At 39.5% G+C, this 18,243-nt stretch overlaps 1 protein-coding gene across 1 annotated transcript in view; it reads left to right on the forward strand.

Moving 5' to 3' along the window:
• ulk4 (unc-51 like kinase 4) overlaps window positions 1-18,243 on the forward strand; it is a 77,683-nt gene that overhangs the window by 39,333 nt on the left and 20,107 nt on the right. The window contains 5 exon segments of the mRNA XM_047340830.1: window positions 1,459-1,510; window positions 1,951-2,086; window positions 3,414-3,539; window positions 9,264-9,312; window positions 11,954-12,059. Of these exon segments, the coding sequence (XP_047196786.1) occupies window positions 1,459-1,510; window positions 1,951-2,086; window positions 3,414-3,539; window positions 9,264-9,312; window positions 11,954-12,059 (469 nt within the window).

Below are 18,243 nucleotides of genomic sequence, written 5' to 3' on the forward strand. Positions count from 1 at the left end.
GTGGCGGAAGTACATTTTCTCTGTGTGTGTGTGTGTGTGTGTGAGAGATCAAAGAAAGCACTCAACAGTGTATTTCCATAGTAATTTGATCCTCTGTGACAGTGGTCTATGTGGTTGATGGCCACTGAATTAATATAGAACAGTGTCTTCTATTCAGTCTCATCTAAATATATCTGTTTTTAGATTTGCTGTATATCAAGTAGGATTTCAGAGGAAGGGATGAGATTGCTTTTATTGATATACTTTTTTTTTACCCCGAACTAAAAGGACGTGGGACCAAATTAAACTATCGGCTATAATTATACTGTTCATATTCAACAGTTAGATCTTAGATGTAAAATAATTTATCATCACAAGGATCACAATTCATTCTGCCTGATTCTGCAGAGGGAACCCTTTGGAATCGCTTCTACTTTTCTGCATTATTTGTTCATGTAATGTGATCCGGTCTCTGTCCAAGTCACAAGTGGAAGACAACGTGCTGAAGCTAATTACATACACGAATTATGATATTTTGTGTTTTTACTGAAACGTGCTGGTGGGAAAAGTAAGTGAACTATTTATTAACTGCTCGAAGCTTCTCTGGTTACAATAATTTCCTTTCTTATGGAACTGCTTCAGATCATCCACATTCATAGGATGTCTGTTGTTGAAGCGCTCTGTAGAGTCATTCTACAAAAATTCGAATGCGTTAAGGTCTGATCTCTGACTGGGCCACTTCTATAGGTCGATTGTCTTAGTTTGTAAGTAAATTGACTTCCATGTTTAGGCTCATGTTCCTGCTGCATCCCCTAACTTCTACTGAGCTTCAGCTGGCGAACAGCCACCCTGACATTATCCTGTAGTACCTTGAAAATTAATTTTCCCCTCCATGATTGCGAGCTGTCTAGGCCCAGAGGCAACAAAGCTGCCCCAACTAATAGGCCCCCCTCTACTTTGTTTCACTGTTGGGATGATGATTTTATGTTGGTCTGAACAGTTTATAATTAGTTTCATCCGAGAATAAAAACATTTTGCCAGTAGTGTTGTGGAGTGTCAAGGTGCACTTTGGCAAACTTCTACGCTGTGCTTTTGGAGTCAACTTATTCTGACACCCCCTTCTTGGGAGGCTAGCCGCTGAGCTAAATAATCTGCATTCTAGCTGTGGACTGATGAATATCTAAACGTTTTGAGATTACTCCGTAACCTTTTCCATCTTTATGCAAATCAACAGTTCTCGATTGTAAGTCTTGTGAGACCTCTTACTTTGTAAGGCCCAGTTTGATGATTTGTGTGCTCTTAGTTAAAATAGTATATTTGTTCATGATTGTAACTTAAATGAGGATCTGGCCATGTTTTTAAAGGGTTCACTAACTTTTTATGCCAATGTAGTTCATCAGCCTCTTCCAGAGTATTGTAGTCAAGGACCAATACCGTGTAATGTGTTAATTTTTGGGGGTCTTAATATGTCTCTTAAAGGTTGTGGATGCCATCCTGCCTCCTCTGACAACACTGGCTTTCAGCAAAAATGGTAAGAGTAGTGGTGAGTCGTTTCAGGGAGAGTGGAGAGAGAGAGAGAGAGAGAGAGAGAGAGAGAGAGAGAGAGAGAGAGAGAGAGTTGAAACAGAAAAGGAGCAGAAATAGAAGTAAATGTCAGAGTAAAGACTACGGAAGAGCAGAGCAAATAGCAGAGGTGAATAAGTGGAAGAGGCATTTATAATGATAGAGCAAAATAGCAAAAGGACATAATGACATTCACCTTTATTTCATGTGATATTCACCTTTCTTCCCCATAGATAGATAGATAGATAGATAGATAGATAGATAGATAGATAGATAGATACAGTAGATGGATTGATTGATTGATTGATTGATTGATTGATTGATATTAGCACAATGTTATTCAGCTGTTGAGTGTCACTGATTTTGTGTAAAATATGAATACATTTTTTTTCTGTGTTTATGTTACAGTGGAGTGCTCTGTAGTTGTTTTGATGGTGCTGTCCGAACTCAGTCTCACCCTGTTGGTCCACGATGGTGATAGTTCTAATAAAGATGAGAAGACGAAGGAAAAGACAGAAACTCTCATTTACAAAACTATTCAGATGTTTACTCTGGCTCTCTAAAGTGTGGTCAAGTGCATTGTTGCTTTGATTATCCTTGAGATGTGTCTGGAATTGGTCTGAGTTCATCCAGTTTAATTCAATTGATTGGACGTAGTTTAGAAAGGCAAACATCTGTTTATGTAAAGTCCCACAATTCACACAGCGTGCGATAAAATTCTGTCGAGGCTTTGATCAGGACAAGGGCATAAAACTATTTTAAAGAGTTGGGTGTTTCTAAAAGCAAAGTGACCACAATGATTTTGAAATGGCAGCAGTTTGGGACCAGCAGGATTCTGCAAGATATTCAAGAATCCATTGGTCACTCAGCAGAGCCTCAGAAGTCCTCTGCAGAGATGAAAATAATGACCACCAACTCAGCCAACTCCATCAATCAGGCCTTAATTGTAGAGCAGCTAGACTGAAGCCACTTGAAGTAAAAAGCATGTGACAGCCCAGTAGGAAATAACTATATATACTCTGAGAACATGATATGTTGCTCGGGTTGTTTATCTCATGTCATCCTATGTCGGTAGGGGGTGGTAATTAGCTGTGAACTCATTAAGAACCAGAGTTGGTGAATGTCGTGCCATTATTACTGCTAAAAGGTGACCTGCAGCGCTCTCTCACTGCTCCACTCTTAATACATCAAACTTACACAGAAACATTTTTATGAATTAATAATCATACTGTAATAAAATAATTGTGATAACTCAATTGTTAACAGGTCCACTCAAGATCTTGGGGTTTCCTTCAGTCAAGCTAATTGTACATATTACCTGATACTCATGGTGTTAAACAACATTATTCAAAATCGTACCTCTATCCTCCTTAAAAATAGAATATACAAACTTGTTTTTGTTCTGCTTCTGTGGTAATCGTCACATCCAAGTACTTGACATGAACAAGCATCTGTCTTTATGAGTGTTGACATCCAAAGATCATACAATACTGTAGAGAGCAGAGACAGTCATGCAGTAACAAAAATAGACATTGACATTTGTGTTATTTTTTCTCACAATACTACTCCCCCTACATATCTATCCTGCCAAAATGTCCTCATTTCTATCAATTTTGTCTTGTGCATTGCCTCTTGTTCACTTTTATTTCCACCCCCATTTCTCTTCCTCATATCTCCCCCTTGTCCTCTCCCCTTGCCTCTCAAATTCTCGCCTCTGCTCTTCTTCCCACATTTCCTTTTTCTCTCCTCCTCCTATTATGAATCTGGTTTCCCCCTCCCCCTCTGCTCTGTGCTCTCTCTCCAGATCTGTTCCAGTTTACACTCTGTTACTAATGATCAGAACAGTGTATTAATAATTAACACTACGAAAGCCAAATGTTGTACTCATGAATGTTTGTGTTTAGGTATGAATCTCTTCTTCAAGCGGCAGAGCCTGTCCCGCTCTACGCACTCAAACTGCTGGTATCAATGACGGAATACAGCAGGCAGACACAAAGGTACTGTACACAAAGCAAAGGTCCCTCATAAGTCACACACAATCAATCACACACACAGACAGAGAAGGCATTGTAAGACCAAAATGTGACTGTACTATTCGAAGTATTAACACCATAGTTTACTGCTTTTATATTATACATCTATTAATGTTGGTCCTATGTACAGCAGCACAGACTGACATGCAAACCTTCTCTATAGATGCTGGTCAGGCACCTCTTAAAATCCATTATTCCTTCTAAAAGTAACTGAAAGTATATGTGGACAATAGGTTTGTATGGAGATATTCCATTATTATTGCTCTCTGTCCAAAACCAAGCTTTGGTTGTATTGGAGCGTTTTGCAGTCCGAGCAAATAAACACACACAAATACACTCAGGCACATTTTAGGCTCTGAATGTGTGATGTTTCAATGCCAAGGCCAGTCACTCCCAGTCCAGCACTGTGAATCACTAATAAGTGTTTCTAATTCAAAACCATGCACTCACAGATGCATACATGTACACACAAACACACAAACCTACCATTGGTAGTGTTTTATTTACTCACTACAGTACAGAACATACAGATGTACACAAATAATCATTATTTATTGACGTCGCTGATACACATTCACAGCTAACAGCAACATCAGCACAGCAACTCCAATGCCAGTGATCTACAGTGAAAACGCCAATGTTTTCTACATTAGTAATCAGTTTAGTGGCAGGTATAAGCTGCTGTATCAGCTAAGATGTGTAAAGACTTGACATGTTGTGCAGATATATATCTTGGCACACTAGCTACTCCTGAAGAGCTTTGTTAAAAAAGTGTAATGCACATGCTTGAAATATACAGCTCCAAGGCAAAATGATTGCTTCTGTTAAGATTCACTGCTGCATAATGTTGAAGTAATTAAAATACAAAATAAGTTCTAAGGAAGCAGCCTTCTGACACCAAAATAAAGAGGTAATATGTTACAGAGAATCTGCTGATCCCTATTCTAACATTGAGATTGACTCACCTTGTGTATGTGTGTGTGGGGGTCTTTTAGTGAGTGCCCTGACGTATGTGTGCTTGATCGATGTGTTTGATCGATGTGTTCTGACAGCAGCTGTCAGTAAATCTTGATTCTCTGGTCACCTGTCTTCTCTTTTCAGCTGTTGACAGACACAGAATGTGAGGGTGAAAATAAAGGAGCAGAGAGAGAGAATGGGAGAGAGAAAATGGGAAAGGCAAGTGATGGATGGAGGGGTTGATGGAAGGACAGATGGAGGAAGTAAGAAAGAGATGTGAAGCGAGATTGAGGAAGATGAATGGAAGTAAGAGTGGGCAATCTTCCTACAAAGTCATACCATGACCTTTTTAATGAACAATAACAATCCACAATCTGAATTGTGATCTTTCTTCCCAACTTTGTAATGTGCTGCCAAGAAAATCCGGACTCTAACTAGCCAGACTTATGTATTTGCATCATTTAAAACACAATATTGCATTGACAACACTGTTTGTAAATGGTACATCTGTGTGTTAAATCCCACAGCTTTTAACGGCACCAAGAATTTGATCACCTGGGTCATCTTTTTCCATCGTTTACTGCTGATATCATATTGTGACTGTTAATATTTAGTTTGTCCCTTATTTTTTCCTCCTCTTCCATCCACTCATTTAATCTACTTCAACCATTATAACTTAATAAACCTCTTATCACTAATGCCATACTCTTCGTCCATCTCCATCCATCCATCCCAGAGTTCAAAGTTCACCCACATAGGAGAGTAGGCCCCTACTTCTCTTATCAGTTATATTAGCCCTTCTCATCTTTGTCCTTCTCTTCCTCCCTCTCTCCTCATCCCCTCCTTCCTTGACACAAGTAGAGTGATGTGAACTTTACAAATTGGTGTCAGCACTCTTCTCTCTACATCTGTTTTTTCCTCTGACATTATTAACAATATTTTACTTTTTTTTGCTCTCTCCCTCGTTCTCTTTCTCTCGCATCTCTAATTTATTAACATTAGTCCACATTTCTGTCTTTCCCTGTGCCCTCTCTCCACAACTCACCCTCCATCACTGCGGTTATACAATCAGAAATTAAATTGCCTGGGTCTTGGTTAGATAAGTGTGGCTATGAAGCCAGCCGTGCGGTAATTAGATGGTAAATTGGGGACATTAACGTTGGGAAGGCAGCCTGCTGTCTCTCTCTACATTATCACAGCCCAGACACACCTTCAAACAACTACATTTACTGTGACCTTTAGCCAAAGAACCTCGTGCTCTGTGTGTGTGTGGGCTTTGTATGCTTAAATGTCCTTCTACTGGATCTATCTGCAAATTGTATGTGGATGCGGCCTTTTCACACATTATGCTTATCAACTTAGTATAAGGTTTTATTTTCTCATGGTTTACCTTGCTTAAATATTGTGTCGGAATTTTTAGAAGAATATCTACTGTATCTTAAACCTTCATAATTCTTGCCTGTGTGTCTTTTACTTTATCATTCGTTAATAGCTTGACTTAGACTTAAGCCATTACATCATGAAATGGCTCCAGTCCAACTCTCTCAATACCAGAGAAAAGAGGAATCACTAGGTGTTAACGACACCTAGTGATTCCTCTGGTGATCATTTTCACATGTTAAAAGCATGTTATTGCATGCAGGAGTCTGTTTGCGCTGCTCTCTAGCATGAATAAATGCATAAAGAAAATGTTAAATACTCTTTAGATGATATAAAAACGAGGTGACGATTTGTCACTCATGAATAATTAGACCATCCTTTTGATTATACGTTAAAATTACTTCCTACTGCTAAAATACTGTATAACCTCACTATACTTGGTGTTTATAATGTTTTCACTTGAAATATTTTATTAAGGTCCATGCTGCCTTTTCAAAACCATCATGATTAAGTTTGATCTATTACTGTTTAATTGACAGCAGCAATATCTGACTACAGTGGAGCATGGGTTAATCTAGTTTAAAGCCTTTCCTTATTGTTATACTATATTCTCTATTATAGAGCTGGTGATGTATGACTACTGCAGTGAGGGCCGTCTTATGTTCTATTATTGGCAGTGTGTTGTGCTCTGGTCTGTTCAGTGTCTGGGCACACTGTCTATTGATGTATGGCTGGTAGGTGGACGATGGTCGAGTTTATCATGTCACGCTGGCCTGGCCTGTCCTCTCATGTCTCAGGCTGTCACCTCACTAATGGGAGTTCATCCATCATATTTGTAAACACGTACGTACACACACACACTCACGAGCACACACACACTTATGCCTTCATAAAAGACCTAACATAGTGTACTGAGCAAAATAGCACAAGTACATCCTTAATCTCTGGATTCATTCATCTTGTCAAGTAAAAAACTGCTCCCACTGAAATACCTGAGCCCTGTGTGTCTACATGCACCCTGTGCCTACAGCCAGTGAGACATCTAAATATAAAACACGTCACTATTCAGCTGAAAAATAGTTCCTATAGATTTGAATGCTCTAACTTCAGTGGGGCTGATAGCATGTTAAACATCGCCGACTCGAACATTAAGCAATTAAATGAAAAACCTCCATGACCAATGGTTTATTAGGTCAAATTATCTCATTGAGCATGGTCAGATGAGACGGAGGATTTGTTGCTGTTGTGAACACGTCTGTGCAGAAACCCTTTTTGCTGCTTTGTGGCAAACTGCAGATATAATCCAGACCCAATTCTCCGGAATTCAGGTCTTGCCTGAAAATGGTTTAACAAGACTTGTTCAAGGTAATAGACTTGTCAAAGTTGGCAGAAAATGTCCCAGTCTAACAATCTAACCATGCAGTCTTCTAGTTTTACCAAATTAGTATTACAACTAAGAAGTTCAAATGAGGTACATGATCCCCGAGAAGACTGAAGCAGCTGAAGTTACTCTTTTGCCCAATAAAGCTTTCTTTTTCAGATGCTGACTGTGAGCTGAGAAGTTGGTGTATTTGTGGGGAATATGTCAGCAAATGTTTAGTTTAAAAAAAGTGTAAAAGGTAGCATGCATGACTGAAGCAAAAATACTTTGATTCAACAAGGATGAAGAGATATATATATATATATATATATAACAAATGACAGACGTGTGAGATTCCAAAAATAAATTCATTCATAAAATAATATTACAAGAATGAGCTCGAAATGGTAAAGAAACTTAATATTAACAGAATAAAGTCATAATATTACCAAAAAAAGTCATAATCGTAAAAGAGAAAAGACAACATTTTTCTAGGAAAAGCAGCTACGAGAAACAATGCTCGCTGGAGTTTTACTCCTTCTTTATCCAAAATCTTAGACCAGTCTCATTCTGAAACTATGAAACCTCTTTGAAAATCATGCAGCTGTAACCAACGATATACAGTCGACCACTATCAAACATTTCCTTTTCCACAAAAGAGGCAAATTTCTTAAAGCCTGTGTGGTTCCTTCTTCAGAATAGACACAGTTTCTTACACAATCTTTCCAAAGTCCTGATACTTATGATAATGTGGTGCTGATGTGTATTACGGTAAGTATTATGGTATATGTGAAACTTGTTCAAAGATGCTCCACATTCCTCATTTAAACAGCCTAAAATTATGACTTCACTGTTATAATATGACTTTATTCTTAAAATTTGAGAATTTTTTTTCCTTCAATGTGGCTCTAATACCCAGTGGTAATAAATTAGGCAATTGACTTGTTTAGAAAAATAATAATTTAAGCCGTAAAAAAGGAATGTCAAAAGTTACGAAAACAAAAGTTACGAAAAACTTGTTAACACCTCTAGAGGGCAGTAACATTTAGTATTTCGGCATTTCTACAAGAACTTATATTAAATGACAAAAGCTTCTCAGTTAATATGCACCATACGTAGGTCCCATCCCGTTCAGTCCCAAAAGAGCATGTGACGAGGTGCAACATAATGTTTGTAACTGTAGGACACTGTTGAATCAGCTTGTTTAAAGGTGGCCTCCATGAATGGCCTGACGCCTGTTGGACAAACTATAAATCATAGTTAGAGTGAGGACAGATTTTTTAAATCAATGGTCAGGCTTTGTTGCCTTCAGTATATTAACACCTGTCTGACTTTAGGCAGCTTTGTTCCCACTGCAGCCTGAATGCCTTCTTCTTTCCAATACACACAGTGTGTAGGTGTGTGTGAATATGTGTGGACAATCCAAACACACAGCAGTTGGTTGTGAACCTCAATCAGTAAGGGAAAAGACTGTCATTTCTAATATACTGTTGACATTCACATCTCTCTCTCTCTCTCTCTCTCTCTCTCTCTCATCACTCTTTTCTTTTCACTCTCTACTCCCCTCTTCCACCCAGTTGTTTCTCACCTCCTCTGTCCACCCTCTGTTCTATGTCCTAATCCTCTCCTCTCACATCCCACCTTCTCTCTTCTCATCACCAAATGTAATCTTCTCCTACCTGATCTTCCCCTTAAATCTCATCTCCTCTACCCGTGTCCTTGCCTCTCTCCGTCCTCACCTCGTCTCACTTCATCTGCTCTCATCATGTCTCCACTTTTCGTCTCTACCCTCTCGCCAATCCCACTGGTACCAGAAAGGAGTCGTTGTAGCGGAACTTCAACCATAATGAAGATGAAACCTTCCAGTGTGTGTGCATGTGCAAGTGTGTATGTGAGCAGTGCAGTGAATTGCTGCTAAATTTAATTAATTCCTCTCCCGCCCTTTTCTATCTCTCATCCAGTCTGCGTTTTTCTCTCTCTCTCCCTTTTAGGTTGATCAAACGCAGTAGGATCCTACCAACAGTTTTTCAGCTCATTATGGTAAGAAACCAATCTCAGTAAATCAGTTAATCAATTAGTCTCAATTCAAACAATCAGTAAATCACTCGGTCATTCAGTCACTCAGCAAAACTAACCCAGTTATCCCAATCTGTGTTATTTTGTCATTTCTGCTCTGTTTTATTACAGCTCCTTCCTTCTCTTACCTCTCACTAACTCCATCTAACCTTATAGATGTATTTATGTAAATTAATCCAAGTGGTGTTGAACTATTAGAGGGCTTGTGTAATTGACTGGCAGGTCAGCAATAGAGAGGGAGAAGGGTTGATAGAGTGGGAATAGTGCACACACACAGCACATATACACACAAACACCTCAGCACTTGTCTGTTATCAGCGAAGCATAACAACGTTTCCAGCAGACAATTTATTTCACCTGACCCTCTTTGCATATACGCACAATCTAATGCACCCACCGACAAGCACAACACAATATGTTTTCAGAAAATCAAAACACTTGTGCTGCAACAAACATCTTATGCTTTACACACACACACACACACACACGAAATGTGCTCACACGTTCTCACTTAATAATCAGTGTACTGCATGGCTGCCCGTCCAGCCCTGACTAGCTGATGCAGAATGTTAAACACTGTTATCCACAGCCTGATTAACTTTTCTCCTGATTGTTTACTCCTGTCTGAAGCAGTCATGTCAGGATCCATTAGTGCCGTCTGTATTGCTAACATGTGGATTGATTTATGCTGCCTGAAACACTCTGATCTGGATTGATTGGCCCGTCACTGGTGATCACACTTGTCATGGAGAAACTCACCTAATTGTATTTGTCGAGATGATGAAGTAGTTCTGCTTCAGACATTAAAGGGCCTCAGGAAGCCATTTAGACCATGCTTCTTAATTGGTTGGTTGCTGCGCCTGAGGAGGCAGACTATTCACACCGGGTTACAGTCAAATACATTTGAAAATCTTGCCTTATTTAAACCATACTGTAAGTACGTACACCTTATGGCTACTAAGTTGTAATGCTCTGAGTCAAGGGGCAGGACAGTGAGTCTTCAAGTTAAACATCATTTTTCTTTGACATTCCTTGTTGTTTTTTGCCGGCGTTACGCTTTCAGTGATGTGCACAAAGTCTTTTCATGGCTTGTTAGCCCATAAAGATCACAATAAATTAGCTGTGTCATTTGTTGGTACTGACAGGCAAGTTGTCCTAGGTGTGGATTGATGTCGTTGTCTTTCAGCCTCAGGCTACAGTGCATGATGAGTACCAGTCAGGCTTATCATACCGTACACAGATCACACTGATGCGCACAGACCCTGCAGGCAGAGCTGGTGCATCCCAGAGAGGATCAAATAGTGAAATGAGGGCAGGAGAGAGAAGGAGAAGAGAATTAGGGAGGAGAGAAGATTTTTGAGAAGGAGAAAGAGGAGAGGAAGAGAGTAAATTAAGGAAAAGCAAATGAGAAGGAGTCCGTGAGAGTGCAAAGAGATAGAAGTAGGAGGAAAGTGGAGACTGCAGTCTGGCTCCCTCTTTTTAAAACGATCTATTATCACAGGTCACGAATCCACCATCCTCTGATAGGTTAATTCGATTTTTTTGCTCAACATTGAACCTAATATACACTTACAGTTCACAGTAGATCAAATATGTAATTATAAATAAAACACAACAGTGCATATACCAGACAGTTTCTTTTCTCTTGCTGGTTGGCTTCTGTGCTGTGTGACCCAATACTAGTATTAGTAATACTTAACTAATTTGTCATTTTGGGGGGTCCTGCCCACAGTTTCACAGATTTGTGTGTAATAATGCTTGTGGGAAAAAAACAACACCCTAGGTACAGTACATGGTGCGAAAAAAAAAAAAAGCTAAATGCCTTAAAGACTTTTTTAAAATTGCCTTTATTCAAAAGCCATGCTTTTGCAATCTACTCTATAAATAGAGGCTCCAACTAATAGCACTTGTTGGAGCGCATACCTCCTCCACCAAGGCCAAACAGTTCCCTTAAAATTGAATCAAGCCGCACCAAATTGTACACACCCTTAGATATCAGTTCCTTAAATATGCATCAAGAGTCATATATTATTCCCCTGGAAAATTTGTGAAAATGTAAAAAAAATATGCCACATCTCGCAAAAAAAATGAATTAAATATTCTTGGATCAATCCGTCTGTCCAGATCAATGGCAAAAGGTAATGGGTGTCTTTCTTAGCCCATGTCCCATTGTTACACTGACTGAACATCTTTTCAGCAGTTGTATGTTGCAGTTGCAGCAGTAATGGACAGGGGTGAATAACATGGAAGTTGATCATTTGGAACTAAAGCTTCCAATTTTGGGTTAAGCAGCATACATGTGTTTTTACTAAGAAAGATGTATGCCTTTAAAACAGATTCAAATCCATCGAATGGTTATCCATAATGGTGTGTTTGTGTTTTTATAACTCTGCATACACACATACACAAACCACTGCCTATTGCGATGTGACCCTAACCCACTATCTTATCTTATCATAGTCCTATTATAATTATTTACATTAATAATCTCAGGTCACATATAGTTTGTTGTTCAACAGTAGATGTTAGAAGTGCTAATAAAGTTACAAAACATATGGAATACTGGCTGTTGGAAGATCTCCTGTAACTTTCTCTCTCATTTTAGGCCAATAGAACTCATGTTAACAGTGGGATGGTCCAAAATGCAGTTGCCTTGCTGTGTAACCTCACTGAAGATTCAGTCTTAGACCTGGAGCCACTTCACCTGAAAGGTACAGTATGTCTGCATATAGTTTGTATTGAGATAGAGAAGATGCTACATTTCCCAGCTTTTAAAAAAATTCTTTAACTGGACTTCTCATGTAGTGCTCTCTTTTACATAAGTAAGGCTGACCTGTCATTAACTTACAGCACTACTGCACCGTGGGTCAACATATATCCCCTCAGTTCACATTAGTTATTGTAATTTTACTTGTTGACATCTAGTTTCATCTAGGTCAACAACTGTGTGTGTGTGTGTGTGCGTGTGTGTGTGTACTTTTACAGTATAACTTGAGGACCAATTTGAGCCTAGAACCTATAGAGTGAGGATATTTTGGCCAGTCCTCACTTTCTAACCCACTTTTAATGGTACAAACGTGTGTCTGTGGGTGTGTGTGTGTGTGGCAGAGGGATGGTGAAACTCAATAATATTAGAATTTCTTGTCGATTCTGCATGATTCGAATGGATCCAGTGAGGGGTGGAGTAATTCATAATGTACGACTTGTGGGAGGACATTTTTCAGAAGTTTTCAGGATCATTTTAGGCCCATTTGAGGAACCAAGACATAGTTTGGGATTTGGACTAACATTAGAAGGAAGGAATAATAAGCAGCTGAAATCTAGCGTTACATAATAAATCCACTAAATTAAAAATGTTCACAAGAATAAAAATACAAACACTCCTCTCTGCCTCTGTCTGTCTGTCTCTCTCTTTCTGCCTCTGTTTCTCTCTCCCTCATAATTTAGTTTCTCATTTCATGTATCTTTTTCTCTGCACCTCTTTCCCTTCACCACCCAAAAAACACCATAACTATCAACCCCTCCTCTCCCTCCATTTCTATTGGGTCAGCAGTACAGCAGTTCAGTAGTCAGCATCATTATCGTCCAATCACCTCTCCTCTCAACACGAAACTGTCAACCCAGCACTAATACTGGCCAGGCAATTAACACTATCTCTCTCTCTCTTGCTCACTCTCTCTTTCTCTCCTCTCCGCTCATCTCCTCTTCTCTCCTCTCCTCCTCTGTTACCCTTTGCCATATTAACTTGTTCTCATCGTCTTATCCATCCTTTTCCTCATCTATCCAGTTTTCTAATCAGCTCACATCTCGCTCCCTTTTCCTCCCCTCTTCTGGCTTCCCTCCATTCCCATTTTTACCTCTCCCCTAGCCTCTATTTTGGGCTCCTCTTCTATCTTCTTCTCCCCTTTCTACACTCTTTTTGTTGTGGTTCACTCTAGATCGGTGTGGTGATGGCAGAAAGGAGGGAGAGGGAGAGAAGAGGAGAAGGGAGGAAGCATGTATAATTGGCTTTTTAAGGTGTGACAGAAAGAGGAAGGGAAGGGTGGTGTGTGAGCATGTATTTGTGAGTGTGTGTTGGAAGGCAATGAAATAGACAGTGAAGATGCACACTGTGCTTGTGTTAATATATCTGTGCGTATGCTTCCCTGTTTGTGTGTGTGTTGGGTGGGTGTGGGGGACGGTGGATGCAGGAGCACCCAGTATCTGTGTGTGTGTGTGTGTGTGTGAGAGAGAGACAGAGGGAGGAGATGACGTTTATAATTGGGTAGATTTGCCTCTGACTGAGATAATACCCCCTGGGGAATGAAGACAGAGGGAGTAAAGGGAGAGAGACAGAGATAGGGAGGAAGAACAGAACAAAGAAAGAAAGAAAAAAGAAGAGAAAGGCATGAAAGACAAGAAGGAAAGCAAAACGGGAGGTAAAAAGGGCAACACGGAGCAAGAATGAACTATAGAGAAAGAATATGGGCATTCGGGTGAGACGACAGGGAGGTGGGATTAGATGATAGAGGAGAAAACTGGAGGATGAAGTTTGTGACAGTTTGATAGAGGGAGAGATAGAGAGGCGGGAGAGGAAGAGTAACTTGATTGGGGAGTAAGAGACACTCCCTTAACAAAGTTTGTTGTGGATTGTTCTGTTTCGAACAGACTAATGTGGAATGTCTTGGTTATTATCTGATTATATAATCATATGAAGCCTTGCCTCTCCCAAGGGCAAGTTTGAGAATCATTTTGTAGGTACATTGACAAGCAGCCTGCATGATTTAATAAGAACATGATACACGTAGAGCATGTAGAACAGCCAAACTCTGTTTGCATCTTAAGCAAGCCCTCAACTTGGTCTTAGGCTGTGGTGCTGACAGGGTGTCAGTTAATTAAAGCATGTATGTCCTTTAATTAATTAAAGTCTTCAGGGGCTCTGTGTGTCTTCACAATCCTTGAAGGTCTTTGAGGTTCCTCATCGGGTTTGATCCATCACCAATCTTTGTTATTTCTCCTGACCTTCTGTGAGAAGCTCAGAGGAGTTTTTTAGGTAATTGCTTCTGTGCTGCTGTTTCCATTTATAAATTGCCATTTGAAATTGGGCTCAGGTTATTTCCCCAAAGGTGTTTAAAAGTTTATAATGATTCTTCCACACCATGTCCATATGTGTCCAATCAATAACAATGCCCTCTGGTATCATTTATACCACAGCCATCTTCCATATTAATGTTTTTTATAGTAGCAAGCATCCAGTAGGTGACTGAATTGACAGTTTAACAATCAATCAGAAATAACAAATTCAAGGTTTCACTTTGTGTCTTCAGTTTATTCAGTTCATTGATTCATTGGTGCTGGTGCAATTTGCATTGAAGTCCTTGGATACACTGAAAACATATAAAGGCAAAAGATAGATTTGTAACATTATTTATTTTAGGAAGAACAACATCCCAGTATGAAAACCCAGTCTTACTATATCAAATATGTACATTCATGGTTACTATACTGTGATTTTCACCATTAATGATGAGCATACTCTTCACTGGCTTCAGAAAGTATTCAGACCTCATTTTGTGCATGTCATGTCATGTCATAGATTTAATTTTAAATTGATACATTTGGAGTTTTTGCTTGTAATTCTACACCTATAAATACAGAACACATGTTTTTAGATTTTTTCCGAATGTCTCTAAAACCCAAAACTGAAATGTCCCGTACGTATTCAGACCCTTTATGTGGCACTGCAAGCTGTGGTCAGATACATCCTGGTTGTCCATGGATGTCCATGGGTTTTGTCCACATGCAGCTTGATTCACCTGTAGACCAGGTAATTCTACAAAAAAGCATTTCTGAAACCTTAAGTGGTTTCCATTAGCTTTAATGAATCTGAAATGGAAAACAGTTAGGAACCACTTTGACTTTGGTCGCTCTACTCAGTTCCATAAGTTGTTTGCAGAGTTGAGCGAACCAGCTGGAAGAACGTTAATCTCAGCAGCAACCAGGCCATTATTGTAGAGAAGCTGGACGAAAGCCACTTAAGCATTTTTTCCACAGGTCAAAAAACCACAAAATACATCCACTAACTTCTGACCTGTATCTGCAATGGGTCAAATGACTGTGCAGTAGATTGACTACTAGTTTATTTTTTTTTTCAGCTCCGTCTCCAGTTGGCAGTGATTGAAACATTACACCCTACTGAGCGTACTGATTTGGGAAGACAGTAAAGTGAGAAACGCCTCACTTTTGGCAAGTTTGTGATGTCATACATGACGTACTGGGGGAAAAACAGAAAGGCAAACTCTACCACTGGCAATGCGAATGGAGCCAATCGCTTTTTTAGCATTTACCTGCATTTAAAAGAAAACACGTTTGCCAATTAATTTCCTGTAAATTTGGAGTGGCCTCTTGAGAGCATGAAGGGAAAGATTATCTGGTCCGATTAAACAAAAACTTTACCTCTTGTGCAGAACTCCAAACACATCGGCCAGTAAACACCAGGCACTTCTAATGTACCTTATCCCCATGAAGCACTGTGGTGGTATGGGGCGAGCTTCTCAGTGACACGGACAAGAAGAGTTGTCAAAACTGAGGGAAGGATGTATGACCTGAGACTGAGGCAATGGTTCACTTTTGCGCACAACAATGATCCAAAAACATAACGTTTTGACAATACTGTAGTGGTTTCAGGACAAGTCTCTGACTGGCCTTGAGTTGCACAGTCAAAGCCCAAACTTAAACCCCACATAACATCTATAGAGAGATCTGAAGATCTCAGTTCATAGATGCTTCCATCCAATTTGATGGAGCTCGAGATGATCTGCCAGGAAGAATGACAAACTACTCAAATCCACGTGTACAAAGAGTGCACATACCCAAGAAGACGCAAAGCAAATCTACAAGGGACTGAAGTAAGGGTCTAAATACTTGTTTCAGTGAGAGATTTAACTTTTTAGTTTTCTCATACATTTGCAAAGTATGTTGTTACTTCGTCATTATGGGTTAATTTAAGTTGAATAAATAAGTTTGAGTTTATAATGAGTGACAAATATTGCAATTATATCACATTGTATTTTATTACAATAAAGTGTGGAACAGATTAAGGGGTCTGGATACTTTCTGGCACCAGTGAACAAGGTGTTAACAATCATTAATGTGGAAAATAACATTATAAAAAACTGCTTAAATTGAGCTTCATAAATAAACCGAAGCATTATCCATTATTTACAATAAATCAGTTTAATAGAGGTTTTCCCCCTCAGAAAACTTTGTTTCTTTATTTGACAGTAATGCCCTGAGCCAACCATCATCGTCCTCTGCAATAGAAATCATTTTACAGTGGTTTATAAATAGATGATATTGCAAAGCATTGTGGAACATCTATTTTTAACCTAGTTAATGTCTAATCTCCAAAATAGGACAGACCACAGTGGTTTCCACTCACTCACCTGTCAGTGAAACCAATATTCATAATTACATAATGCACAAAAACACGCACACAACACACACAGACACACACACACACACACGCAAAGATGTCACACTGGATGCTCTGGCATCTTATTTATGTATCTACCTAAGAAAGATACAATGGGCTCCTTATATGTATTCGTATTCAATTGCAGAAAAAGTCATGTCCCCATTAGGTTTGGTTCGGTTAAGGTTAAAGTCAAAGTAAGAGGAAGGGTTAAAGTTAGCTATGATGCTAGGTTAAGGGGCTAGGGAATGCATTATGAGTTAAGGGTCATTATGTTAGCTGCTGACATTACTTTTTAAATTCAAAGTTTCCTTGAACTTTGCGAACTGTTGTGCTCAGTACAACAGTTCACAAAGTTCAAGGAAAATTGAAATGATGTCAGTAGTGTGTCAATTCAGGGGCTGCTAGACAAGACTTGATTACGAAGACTCCTTCAAATGCAGCCGACAAATGTGTTTTTCCCCGAGATACAAAGGCTCCGTGTGGATCCCTTTTGGGCAAAGCAATGGGATTCATTGTGTTTCTCTTGACAAGCCATTTTTCAAAGAGGTAGCCAGCAGGCAACGAGATGTCCAATGCTAAAGTATCAGGCTGCAACTCAACCGAACAGCTAACCGCACACAAATTAAAAAAGGGGCATTGAAATGTTCTCGTCGTAGCTGGTGACGATCACAGAAATCCTCTATAGACCACTTAGTCTCATTTCAGTCCAGCCTCCGCACTCTACAAGGCCCACAAAGACTGTGTCCTTGAGTTGGGACACAGCTTTTGTCCCTCACACTTCCTGTAATTTGCACAGCTTGTTAAAAGTAGCCCCTTGTTCTTTAAGGTTTGTCAGACTATTCAGCTGCAGCTTGGTGCTTGTTGAGCATTATTTGATCAAGAGTAACCACAGTGGGTCAAGAATGCATAAATGTGCTTTTGTTCAATCTGTGAGCAGTTGAGGAGGTTGTTGTTGATCTATAGGTCAGTGCAGAATCTGCTTTACTGACATAGCATTGGTTTTATAATATTAATATGGAGCTAAATATCTCTTATGGTTTTAATTTATTTATATAGATTAATCGATCACTTTAATCTGTATATGCAGTGTGTCACAGGTTGCTGTTGAAATTCTGTCAAATAAGTGTTATTGTGTTAAAGGGCCCATATTTTACACCTTTCTGGGATTTAATTTGAGGTATTAGTACCCCTAAGATGATATATCAGTGGTTTAAAGTCGAAAAAACTGCTGCAATGTGTATTTCCATGTCCTGTCTTCTGCCTCTCTCTGGAGCTGTAGACATAACAGGCTGTTTTCCCCTTCCTCTTGAGCCCCTCCTCTGATTGGCTGACTGCACTTTGAGTGACACGCGACCAGACCAGACACCGGTCTCATTCTGGCGCATTCACTCCAGTAAACACAGCTGAAAGACACGTTGTACTGTTTTGATACATCTATA

Source organism: Hippoglossus stenolepis, chromosome 8 (genome assembly GCF_022539355.2).
Source record: "Hippoglossus stenolepis isolate QCI-W04-F060 chromosome 8, HSTE1.2, whole genome shotgun sequence".
Taxonomy (NCBI): Eukaryota; Metazoa; Chordata; class Actinopteri; order Pleuronectiformes; family Pleuronectidae; genus Hippoglossus; species Hippoglossus stenolepis.